Source organism: Grammomys surdaster, unplaced genomic scaffold (assembly GCF_004785775.1).
Source record: "Grammomys surdaster isolate TR1022 unplaced genomic scaffold, NIH_TR_1.0 164, whole genome shotgun sequence".
Taxonomy (NCBI): domain Eukaryota; kingdom Metazoa; phylum Chordata; class Mammalia; order Rodentia; family Muridae; genus Grammomys; species Grammomys surdaster.
This window is the reverse complement of record NW_021604612.1, coordinates 5,140,311-5,152,452: the sequence shown is the minus strand read 5'-3', so window position 1 is coordinate 5,152,452 and position 12,142 is coordinate 5,140,311. Positions and strand designations below refer to the sequence as shown.

General features: G+C 46.2%; 1 protein-coding gene across 3 annotated transcripts in view; it reads right to left on the bottom strand.

Moving 5' to 3' along the window:
- Window positions 1-12,142, bottom strand: part of Taok3 (TAO kinase 3) — a 154,184-nt gene that overhangs the window by 67,125 nt on the left and 74,917 nt on the right. For all 3 annotated transcript variants that reach the window (XM_028765382.1, XM_028765383.1, XM_028765381.1), the window contains 4 exons: window positions 6,592-6,663; window positions 5,343-5,444; window positions 2,474-2,519; window positions 1,393-1,489 (listed from right to left, as the gene is read on the bottom strand). In XM_028765382.1, coding sequence (XP_028621215.1) covers window positions 1,393-1,489; window positions 2,474-2,519; window positions 5,343-5,444; window positions 6,592-6,663 — 317 coding nt within the window. The remainder of the gene's footprint in view (window positions 1-1,392; window positions 1,490-2,473; window positions 2,520-5,342; window positions 5,445-6,591; window positions 6,664-12,142) is intronic.

The following is a 12,142-nucleotide window of genomic DNA, read 5'->3' as shown; positions in this document are numbered from 1 at the left end:
CGATGGGCTATGGAAGACACGGCTGAGAAAATGGAGAGGAAGCGATGGGTTTAAGGGTTTCTGAACTTCCCGAGATGACACTGGGCAGAAGGACTGAAAACTAACGTACTGTTTACTCTCTTATGACAGAAGGGCTTGGCGATGAAATGTCCCTCAAGGAAATAAGAAGATGAGATGAATGGTATTCAGGTTTTGTTTGAAGACTGGTCCTATATAGTCCAGGCAGGTCCTGAACTCTTTGTATAGCATAGGTTGGCCTTGAATTTCTATTCCTCTGCCTCTACATCCCAAGTGCTGAGATTACATATATGTACATGCCACTGTGCCTGGCTATGATACTCTTAAAGAAAAAAAAAAAAGAACTTTTTTTCTTGAGACAGGTTCTCTCTATGTTGTCCCAACTGTCTTGGAAAGGATTCTGTAGATCAGGCTAGCTTTGAATTCAGTTTCTCCTGCCTCTGTCTCCTGAGTGCTGGGATTAGAGGTGTGTGCCACCATGCTTGGCTTTCATTTTTGAATTCAACGAATGTTAAAAGAAAAAAAAAACCCTTTAAAAAGACCTTTTTGTCTTTTCAATTTCTTTCATAAACAATGTGCTGTTTAAAGTAAGAAATACAAACAGAAAACTTAACTGTAGCTTGGGATGAAACCCAGCAAAGGCCCAAGCGAGTCAGAATCCAGCAATGATACCTGGGTTCCAAGGAAACATACCTCAAAAATTTGCTAAGTCCACTGATAAAATGGTAAATGGGTTTAACCAATATTTACCAGTTGTGACTGGTTCTTTGTCTATTTAAATGATTTTTTATGGTGCTGGGGATATGTGGTAGCCTGTGTGTGCTATGCAAATGTTCTGCTACTGAGATACATACACTCCAGTCTAGCCTTTTAAAATACATATGGGAAGCCTCTGGGATGTGAGGCGCCTGTCCCCTGTGACAGAAAAGGCACTAGCTCAGCACGCTGCAGTTCTGTGCATGCAAGTCAACTGGCTTCTGTCCTACAGGTTTCCTTGTGCCATCAGGAGGCCAGCTACCCATACATGAAGCCAAGTGTAGTGGGACACGCCTCAGATGCCAGCTCCCTGGAGGCTGAGGCAGAACGAATGGAATTCAAGTTCCACCAGAGCTACACTATGAGTTCAGGGCCAGCCTGGGCTACATTGTAAGACCCTGTCTCAAAAGAGAAAAAAAAAATCTAAAACTAAACATGACCACCGCCACCCACAAACAACAAATAAACAGTCCCCAAAAACATAACATGGCGCTGTCTTCACAGAGCTATGGGAGAGGCCGGGAGGCCCCGCCCACCTCTAACACTGGCCCCAAGGCTGATTCCCGCAGTCCTGGGCTATGGAGCTGGGAAAGGAGAGGGAAAGGGAGCTGGACTTGCCTGTGAATCAGGGAGTGAAAGTGGAGGTAGGCCAGCCCCTGCAAGGCACCATGGGTGATAGCAGCAATCTCCACTTCCTGAAGTGGTTTCTTATGAACTGAGGAAGAAGGAGAGAGGGTCAGGATGGATGCCCAGCCTTCCACACCACAGAGTTACACACACTTTACCAAAGGACAACTGGAGAGGTTACTCACCTAAATGCACACAAACTGTACTGTGCACACACGAGGAAACCAAGCGCACAAAGACAAAACCAACAAAACCAACCCCACAGGCCTGCGGCATGAATGAACTGGTCAATGGCGAGTCAAAGCGATGTTGGCTCTAACCCAGCTGGCCCAGGTTCATCAGCCCCGACAGTGTTCTAGGCCACATCGTTCACCTCTGCAGAGTCACTATCATTACCCTTGACCTAAGAGGCTAGGAGGCAATTTCTATTGAGAGGTCATGGGTGGCTTTAGACAGTTTTAAAATAGAGTTTTAAACACAGCTTCTGGTCACACACAGCAGCAGCACTGAGGGAGCTCAGGGCCGTGGTGATTCGGCTCATGGGTAGATAGTAACACGAGCTGACAGCACCGCCCCTCTCACATACGAGGTCCTCCGTGCTACGGGAAAGGCGTGGACAGGAACATTTTCACACGGCTCTGCTGGCTTTTGACTGGGGCTACCATACACTCAACAAGAGGAAACTGCTGAAATCACTCAGACACATAAGCTATACTGTGGAGATTATATCTATATAGTGTACCCAGGGGCCCTTAAACTGCATTTCAACCACAGGCCCAAATTACACTTTGTCTATTTGTCTGGAAGTAGATAACATTCTTTCTTTCTTAACGATGTGATTTTAGTGTCTGTGTCTGTGTGTGTGTGCATTCTTATGCATGTGTGTGCACATGAGTGCAGGTGCCTGTGGAGGCCAGAAGAGGGCACCAGGTCCCCCGAGTTACAGGCATCTGCCTGAGAGCCAAACTTGGGTCCTCGAAAGGGTTGAGTGTTCTTGCTGCTGAGCCGTCTCCCCAGCCCCACAGAGACCATGATGGAGGGAAAACAGCAAAAGCAGTGATGTCATGCTTACCTTCTAACAAGTCAGAGGCTGAACCTAAGCAGTACTCCATCACCAACTGCAACAGATTGAAAGATCAGAATAATAAAAGTTAGTAACAAGTTCCTCAAGTTACCAACCAACCAACCAACCAACCATACACCTACCCAAGTACCCAATTGACCAACTGACTAACCAATCAACCAAGCACACAACCAACTAACCGAGGCACTAAGAACATCAGGAGGGAAAATATTTGGCCTGCCCCAAACCTGCCTCGTCTGGCCACCTGATAACAGATGGATTTTCATAATCTTCCACACTTCCCTCCTTGTCACCTTCCCCTTAGACTTGGGCTCAGTCTATGAGGGTTGATACAGACACAGTCCCTGTGGATGGTCAAGCTGAGAGTGCCCGATCCAAACTGATACCTTCTTCTCATTGCCTTGTTTCATGATAGGTTTTAAAGGTGTAGATTTAATTACTCACTGTTACAAGATAAAATTTGTAACCTAAAAAACATGTCAAAGAATACACAAACCAGAAAGATTGGTGTTGAACTCAAGGTTTTGTACCTGATTTATCTGGGGTTCAATCCTCAGCATCAGATGTAAACAAAAAAAACCCCAGTTGTCAGATTGTAGTGGCACACACCTTTCACTCTGGCACCCAGGAGGCAAAGATGGGCATATCTGTGAGTTTGAGGCCAGCCTGGTCTACAGAGTGAGTTCTAGGACAGCCAGGGCTACACAGTGAGACCCTGTCTCAAAATCTCTCCATCTCCAAAAAGGAAACCCCCTAGTCAGTGGTTCTCTGAGTCCATGCTGCCTAAAGCTTGAAACAAGCATGACCTGGCATTACCAGGGAGGACTGTAGTGCACGTGTTAGCCCAGAAAAGGACCAAATTCCAAACTCGGAATGTGCTTCCCACTGTGTGTATTGGTTGTGCACCGAAGTGAAGTCAGTATCACGCAGGGGTAAGTCACCATGTTCTAACACAACTTTAACACTAGACAGGAACGAGTTGTGCTGTGTTCTTATTCCTTCAAAACCATGTGTTAAAGGCCCCTCGGCGTCGCTGAGAGTGCTTTCCTTAGTTCCTCACAGCAAGCCCTTGACAGCCCTGCTATGTACTTCTTCTACAGGCCAGGTCACTCTTGGTGCTCTTTGTCTCCCTGCCTCTTATAGCTCAGTGTGTAGGAGAACTTTCTAACTAGTAGTCAAACTAGTTGTGGCTGGAAACCAGGTAACCCAGCTGGCTAGACTTCCATGTAACTGAAGAGCAAACAGGCCTGGAGGAAGAGCTCTGCCAAGACCTCTGGTTACTGGAATGTGTAGCTTTTATCTTGTTCAACCTAGGTCTTTCCAGACTCCTCTAAGGCTGCTGAAGCTGCCAGAGGAACAGATTTCCAGGTAAGATGTTCCTTTGATTGACATCTGTTCAGACAGGAAGCAGTGGCTCTAGGCAGCTGAAAAGTGGTTTGGAGGCTGGAGAGATGGTTCGCTGGGTAAAGCGCTTGCCTTGCAAGCATGAACCTTAGCGCTCAGTCTCGAGGTAAAAGTGAGGTACATGAGTGTGCGCCTGTAATCTCAGTGCAGGGGATGCACACATGGCGGGGGGTGGGGTGGGGTGTTCCTTAGGGCTCACTGGCTAGCCAGTCCAATCAAAAAGCAAGTTCCAGTTTCAGTGAGAGACACTGTCTCAACAAATCAGGTGGAGAGTGACTGGGGAAGGCACCAATCTTCACCTTGTGGCATTAATACACCACACACACACACACACACACACACACACACACACACACCACACAGAAATGCATGTGTACACGTAAGCATACAGAGAAACGTGCACACACACCAAAATGAACTGCTGGAGCAGAAGCATGCACACATAATGTTTGGGAACAGAGTGTTCCTGATCCTGACGGGCCTTGGTGTCACAAGCAACCCAGCATAGATAGGTATACTGGACTTTAAGCTAAAATGCCCAATGTGATTAACTATGAAGCTTAACACCTTTGTATTCTAAATGGTGGGTGACATGCCAGTGTCAAACATTGACAGTCACCTAAAAAAAAATCCCAGAATGTGTGGAAGAGCTCCCCACTCCAGGTACATGGTGGTGATGTCACTTTGTAAAACTTGTATAGGGACAGTGTCAGGGAACGCGTCAGAGTTTTAGTCAAACGGAATGGGGGCAGGGAGTGGAAGCAGCAAAGATAAAACGTCTAATGAGGGCTGGAGAGACAGCTCAGCAGTGAAGGACTGGCTGCACTTGCAGAGGACCCAGCTTCTGCTCCCAGCACCCACATTGCAGCTCACGACTGTAACTCCACTTCCAGGGCATCTGAAGGTCTCTTCTGACCTCCGTGAGCACTGTAAACACACGTGGTATATATGCAGGCAAAGCACTCATCCATATAGAATAAAAATAAGTCTAAAAACAAAATTCCAAGAGCAGGGCTGGCTAGGAGGCTTGGTGGCAAAGGCTGTTATCGGGTGACTTAAATGCCATTCCTGTGACACACTTCGTGGGAGGAAGGAAACAGCGTCCACAAGTCCTCTGACTTCCACGTGTCTGCCAAGGCAACCATGCACACGCAAGATAACTATAATAATGACGTTGAAAAACTGTAGGAGACCGAAGGGTTTAATGTTTGGTTTTCCATGACGACACTGACTCTATCATCTCTGCTCAATGTTCTCAGAACAGTGCTTTCGACAGACTAGACCGGCACTAATCCTATGGAATCCATACCGTACGACAGGGCGGCAAGCAGAGGTGACTGTTACACAGTCGGCTACAAAGGTCAAATGGGACACAGACAGAGGTCGTAGTTTTATGGCTCAAATAAGTAATTTTTAAAAATTACCAGAGAGAAAAGACTAGAGTGTGACTCACCCAAGCAGTGTGCTCCTTTAAATAACAGCCTTTGTACTCGATTGTGTTCGGATGCTTCAGCTGTTGTAAAAATTTAACTTCCTTAAGAATATCTTGCCATTTCTATGGAAACAAGAGAAACATGTTTAATTTTCAGTCTGAAAGCAGTATTTATCAAGTGTGTGTACATATGTACATAGATACATATATTAGATACATAGATACATACATACATATATATATACACATACATACATATCTTTTTATGTGTCTGACAGACACAAGATAAATGTTTAATATACGAACCAGCTGGTTACCCTGTACATGTTTCAAGTCCAAATCTCTAATCAAATATATCAAAATAAACCACTACTCACATCCGAGTTCTACACTGCAGTTATTAACAACGTCAGAAAGCTTTACTAGAGGTCCCAGAAGCGACAAAATGTGGCCAGTAGTTTTCTGTGCTGCAGCTATGCAGCTTCCTAACCTGGCTCATTTCTCAGAATAACTCAGAAAAGCATAATTTCTCTTTTCTTCTTTCTGTGTCCACCCCGCCCCCCACTGTTGGTCTTGTTTTGGTTTGTTTCGTTTTTTTGTTTTTTGTTTGTTTGTTTGTTTTTAGAGACAGGATTTCTCTGTGTATCCCTGGCTGTCCTAGAACTTGCTCTGTAGACCAGGCTGTCCCATGTGCGGGGGTTAGAAGCAAGCTCCGCAAACCGTTGCTACCCAGCCTGTTTCTGTTCTAGGTTCGCTCCCCTGGACACGTTGGGCCTCTTTACCTTTTCTCTGTCTGCCATGCGCCTGACCTCCACACTAGCTTAAAGGACATCTGTCCCCTTCTCCTCTCCATGATCCCCTGCTACCAGGCAGACACTGAGGTTCACAGCTCGCTTGTCTTAGGCTGGTTTTCTTTTAAACTCATAAAGTTGTCCTTGAGTTTAAGAGAAAAAAATTGTGCTAAATGCTTAGATAACTGTTATGGGTGACATTTTTGGAAAGCTTTGTCCCGTGTGTCTTCATACCATAATTCCCTAGAGGGGATCTAACATGTCCGTCATCTCAGACAACATCTCAGACCATGTCACTGTGGCGAGAGCCCTTAACTCCTCTTTTTCAGTGACTTCTGAAACACATGAGGCAATCCCAGGAACTAGCTGCCCTCCTCTCCATGGGAACTCAAAACTGAGGACTTGCTAGCCTCATCCTAACTTGACTGGCTAGCCTCATCCTAACTTGACACTTCTGCTTAGGCATGGCACTCACTCACCTCATGGGTCTGCTTCCCACTGTAGGACATTTTCTTAACAGCAACCACCTCATTGGTGTGCGCATTTGTTGCCTGTTATAAAGAGAGGAGGAAGAAGGTATGACATCCAGTTAACCTACACTCTGTATGAGAACCCTGAGGTGTTTGTCCTGGCAGCTCGAACTTTAAAGACACCGCACTGGCAGGCTAGAGCGGCTTTTCTGTATTCCTTGCTGTATAACATGTGTGAGTTATGATACAGAAAGGGGCCAGACTTCAAGAAAAACACACAGCTAAATAAAAGAAAAGCAAACTTGCTAAAGTTCGGCCACACCTTGTTAGATGCCCAACAGCAGAGAACCGGCTAGCATGCGAGATCAACCTTGACCTTAAACAACCAGACATGGGTAGAGAGAGGGTCAGTGCTTAAGAGCGAGCTCTTACAGAGACCTGGGGCTGGCTCCTAGCACCTAGATGGAGATTCCTAAGCAGCCGTAATGCCAGTTCCAGGGGATCTGGCGCCCTCTTTTGACCTCTGTGGGCATTGCAAACACATGACACTATAAATGTGAACACTCATATAGACAAACAACTAACAACAACAACCCAACCCAACAAATCTTTTAAATAAGAACCAGGAAACCCACAGACAAATGCACCCCCATGGATTTTCTTGTACTATTCACTAAGTAGCCAAGATAGAGGATCAACCCAGATTGCTGATGCTAAAATGCAGGGAAAATGGATGCACATTAAAATAATTTTTATGCTGGGCGGTGGTGGCGCACGCCTTTAATCCCAGCACTTGGGAGGCAGAGGCAGGCAGATTTCTGAGTTCGAGGCTAGCCTGGTCTATAGAGTGAGTTCCAGGACAGCCAGGGCTACACAGAGAAACCCTGTCTCGAAAAACCAAAAAAAAAAAAAAAAAAAAAATATGTTCACTAGGGTGACAAGATCTATTACATAACAAGGTATCTACTGGTTGACTGTTTTCAATTCTGAAGGCCTTCAGAAAGGTATATATACACAATAATTGCTGATTGAGAAACACAACCTTGGTCAGGGAGTCAGTCATTGATGGAGTGCTTGCTTAGCCTAGTAAGGCCCTGGGTTTCAGCCCAGAACCACAAACAAACAACCATGCATACTGTATGATCTGCCACTGAGCCACATTCTAACATGACCCCTCCCCCCAAAAAATCAAACTCTTCATAGAAATCAGATTCTTTCTAGAAAGAAAGCCGGCTAGAGATACAGCTAGGGGGTGGGGGGAGAGCACTTGTCTTGCCCTGCATGTGTGACCTGGGCTCCATTATCACAAGGTCAGGGAGCAGGAGAGAGGAGAGAAAGTCGAATGGAATTAGATGGTGCCATCATGTAGTCGCTCACGGGGGACAGGCAGAGTCAAGGCTGTCTGGTGCTGTTCCCTTATGGCTACAGAGTCATCGCTGACTGGACCTTGCTCTGCACACTTACAACCTACCTGCTGGCGTCGGGACTGGAGATTTGAAAATGACTTCCATGATGATTTTCCTACAGGCATGTGCAGGTGCTGTGTATGGGTAGACGTGTGCACTGTGTATGTGCTTGTGTGTGCAGAGGTGAGAGGGGGACACTGAGTCTCCTGCTCCGTCTCTCTCTCTCTCATTCCCTTGAGGCAGGGTCACTCACAAAACCTGGCGCTAGGCTGGTAGCCAGTGAGCCCCAGTCATCCTCCTGCCTCTGTGCCTGACAGGGTCACAGATGTGTGACGTTTGTGTGGCCACATCCCACTTTAGTAGAGTAATGATGACTAATGATGAACATTGTCCAACAGAAGAGGAGACTGACTCAGCCCGATCCCTCCTCACAATGCCCCGTGCTATATTCTGCAGGATTTTGGTTGCCCTGGGAATTTTGAATTACGCTCTATATTCCCAATAGAATAAATGGTCTTGGGAGTTCTGGACAGGATCACGGACAGCAGACATACTTTCTGAGAACTTAACGTCTGCCCATTACTGGATCTTAGCCATTTCTCAGATTTCTGCTCGCTTATAGATACTTTTATTTGCTTACTTTTTAATTTATTTGTAGGATTTTATTTTTATTTAAATTAAGCATATAAGTTCGTCTGGTGTGAGTCTGTACACATGAACACAGTGCCTGTGGAGGCCAGAAGAGGCCACTGGCTGCCTTGGAGCTGGAGTGACAGGTGGTTGTGAGCCATCTGACGTGGGTGCTGGGAAGTGAACCCAGATCCTCTGCAAGAGAAGCAAGTGCTCTTAACCCCGAGCCACTCCTCCAGCCCCCGAGAAAAGTAGGAAAGAAACCAAAGACAAGTGTTTATTTTCTGGATGATTCTGCTAAGTGCTGACTGAGGTGACCTGTGCAGATCTGTGAGGGAGCATCAGGAAACTGCAGACTTCACTGTGGTCCGAAACAAACCAGCTTTTAACAAAAACTTCCCAGCATCCTGTTCGCTGGTGCTGCCACCTGCATGTGTGAAGGTAAACCGTGGAGGTGTGGTTCCGGCTAGCACTTCTTAGGTTCTGAAGGAACACACACTCTCAGCAGGTTTGTTCCATCAGGGCTATGACGGCTTATGAGCCAGGTTCAGCTCGCTTCCTGGCATCTCTGCATGGAAAGACACCGACTGCAGAGTCAACAGGAGCTGCAACAGTCGGCTGCAGGCCCTCGGTCTCCCATCAAAGCACTCCTCAGGCCTGACTCTACTGAGCTTCTCAGATCAGAGGAGATGAGGCCTGCTCAGGGTGGTATGGCTGTAGAATGGCCTCTGGTCTTTAAGACCGGATAGATTTATACTTTGTGAATAAATAATAAATCATAAAACTCTGATTTATGAAAAATACTAATTAGCCATGCCAAGAACTGTGTTCCCTCATTCACTCATTTAACTAGCAAATACTTAACACCTTTTATACTTATTTATGTATTTGTTGTTGGTACCTTCCTGTCAGTGTGGGAGTCAAAGGACAATGTGCACGAGCTGGTTTGATCTTCCTACCGTGTGGGCTCTGGTAGTTTGACCTTAGGTTGTCAGGTTTGTGCACATGGAGTGCCTGGGGATTGAACTTAGGTTGTCTAGTTTGATGGCAATTGCCTTTGCCCACTGAGCCATCTTACGAGGTCCAGGACAAAGGCTTTACACTTTGTTAGTTACCGTGCTAACTGGTAGGGATAGAATTTTGAGTAAATATGCCTGGTACATATCTCTCCTCAAACAGAATAAAGAGACAGGTGAAAGCAGGGATGGGTGTGTACCCAGCCACTTGCCTAGAGTGCACATGCCCTGTTCCACACTCAGCTGCAAAAAAGCCAGCCAAACAACCAGCCAACCAACCAAAACATCCAAAGCCAGAAAACCAGAGACACAGACAGGTGTGAAACTGCAACCATGCCAGGCGCTCTAAGGCGGGGTGCTGGGGGCCTCCTTCTACCAGGACAACACTGAAGGATATGACTTAGGAGGGGAAACCTTTCTGGAAGGGATGAGGTTTAAGCTTTGGGATGAGTTCATCTTTGCCATGTGCCCAAAGATGAAAAGGGGTCAGCAGAGGAGGGCAGTGGGGAACATTCCAGCACAAAGGCTTGCACACAGTCCTGTGACAGTGACAGAGAGATGGAGAGAGGACAGGATAGAGCTTAGCTGCATCTCATCGGTGGCTACAGCAAGACTCTAGCTTATACGGAGGACAGAAGAGAGGCTGCACACATGTAAGCACTAAAGACATCTATCTATCCATCCATCCATCTATCCATCCATCCATCTACCTGTCTATCCATCTATGTATCTATGTATCTATCTATGTATCTATCTACGTATCTATCAATGTATCTATCAATGTATGTATGTATGTATGTATGTATGTATGTATCTATCTATCTATCTATCTATCTATCTATCTATCTATCTGTCTTTCCCCTAGCTCACTGATGTGAGTACAGTAGATAAGAGACCAAGGGAACAGTAAAGTCTTGGCTACTGAGGCCTAGTGTGAGTAATAAGAGGAAGGACCATCGACCAGAAGGCCAGCATGACACACATGATGAATTCATGTCAACAGATATGATGACCAGTGGGAAAACCTTCCTTTAGGTCCAGCCAACGTATCCACAGTAGACAAGAAAGTGAAATTGTTTTGTTTCATTTTGTTTTGTTTTATTGAGACAGGGTTTCTCTGTGTAGCCCTGACTGTCCTCAGTCTCACTCTGTCTACCAAGCTGGCTTCAAACTCACAAGAGAACCACTCACCTCCTGAGTGCTGAGGTTAAAGGCACGTGTCGTGAGGCTTTGTTCTTTTACTTTTTAAAAGTCTCATATTAAAGCATTGGCTTCCTTTCCTGTTTTTAGTGAATACACTTCTGTACACAGACAATACAGACTGGTGGTCACCCATGAGCATAAAGTGTTCTAGGCTCCCCTATGATGTCTCTAGTTGAGTATTAGCAACAAGTGACATAATTAGCACCTACTGTACACAGGGTATTGTGCTAGCATTTCCGTGAGTCTTCTTCAATAGGGTGAACAGGAGTCAAGATGCCAGGAGTCAACCCCCAGAGATGGGCAACTCCTGGGAAGGACAACTGAAGGAGAGTGGTACCCAAACAGTGGGGGCTGAGGGACACTTAAAAGTGACAACAGGAGTACAGAAGAAGGAGCCAGCACTTCACACTTTACTCCTAACTTGTTTTATAGACCAATGTCCTTCAAGTCACACGAGTTACTCTGACGACGCAGACTCTTCCCATTCCAGGTGGAAGAACGTTTCACATGGCTAGCTCCAGGTGAATGGTCTGTGCTTCATCTCAACCGTCTCAACCAGGACTTGGAGTTAGAGACAGCCTTGTACCATTTATCAGAAAGCAGTGACTTTCTGTGATTGTTAACAAATGTCTTTGTACATCTCTCTACATAGCTACTTATGTGTTCATCTATTCACACAGCCATCCATCCATCCATTCAACCATCTATCATCCATTCACCCACCCACCCATCCACCTGTCAATCTGTCTGTTCGTCCATCTGTCCGTCTGTCTGTCTGTCTGTCTGTCCATCCACTCACTTACCCACCCACCCATCCATTCTCCTACACCTATTTCATTCCTACCATTGGCAGTCAGTGTATTAGTTCCTAGGAACACAGAGATGGATGAGATGGACCTACCCCTGCTTATCATGCTGCCTATTATTTAGGGGAAAGCACATGAATAACTAGCCACTCTTACACATAACTGTGTCACTGCCACTGTGCTGAGATGTAACTACACATAAACACAGGGTGGAAGAGGTGAAGGGTTGAATGGTAAAAACTGTTCTATGAAAGTAACGCTTGAGCTGAAACCCACAGAGCCAGCAAGGGCTACGAGGGGTTGGAGACTCCAGGGTGGAGGCATGGGGAGCGGAGGCTGAAGGAGCCCGGCGTCTCCAGGAAACACACAGGACTCTACTTCACATTTCTCCTTCTGCCTCACCACCTCGGGAAGAGAGCTTAGCATTCCGGAACCGACTTCCACAATGACCTCATCTCTATATGGACCCATCTCTATATGGACCCATCTCTATATGGAC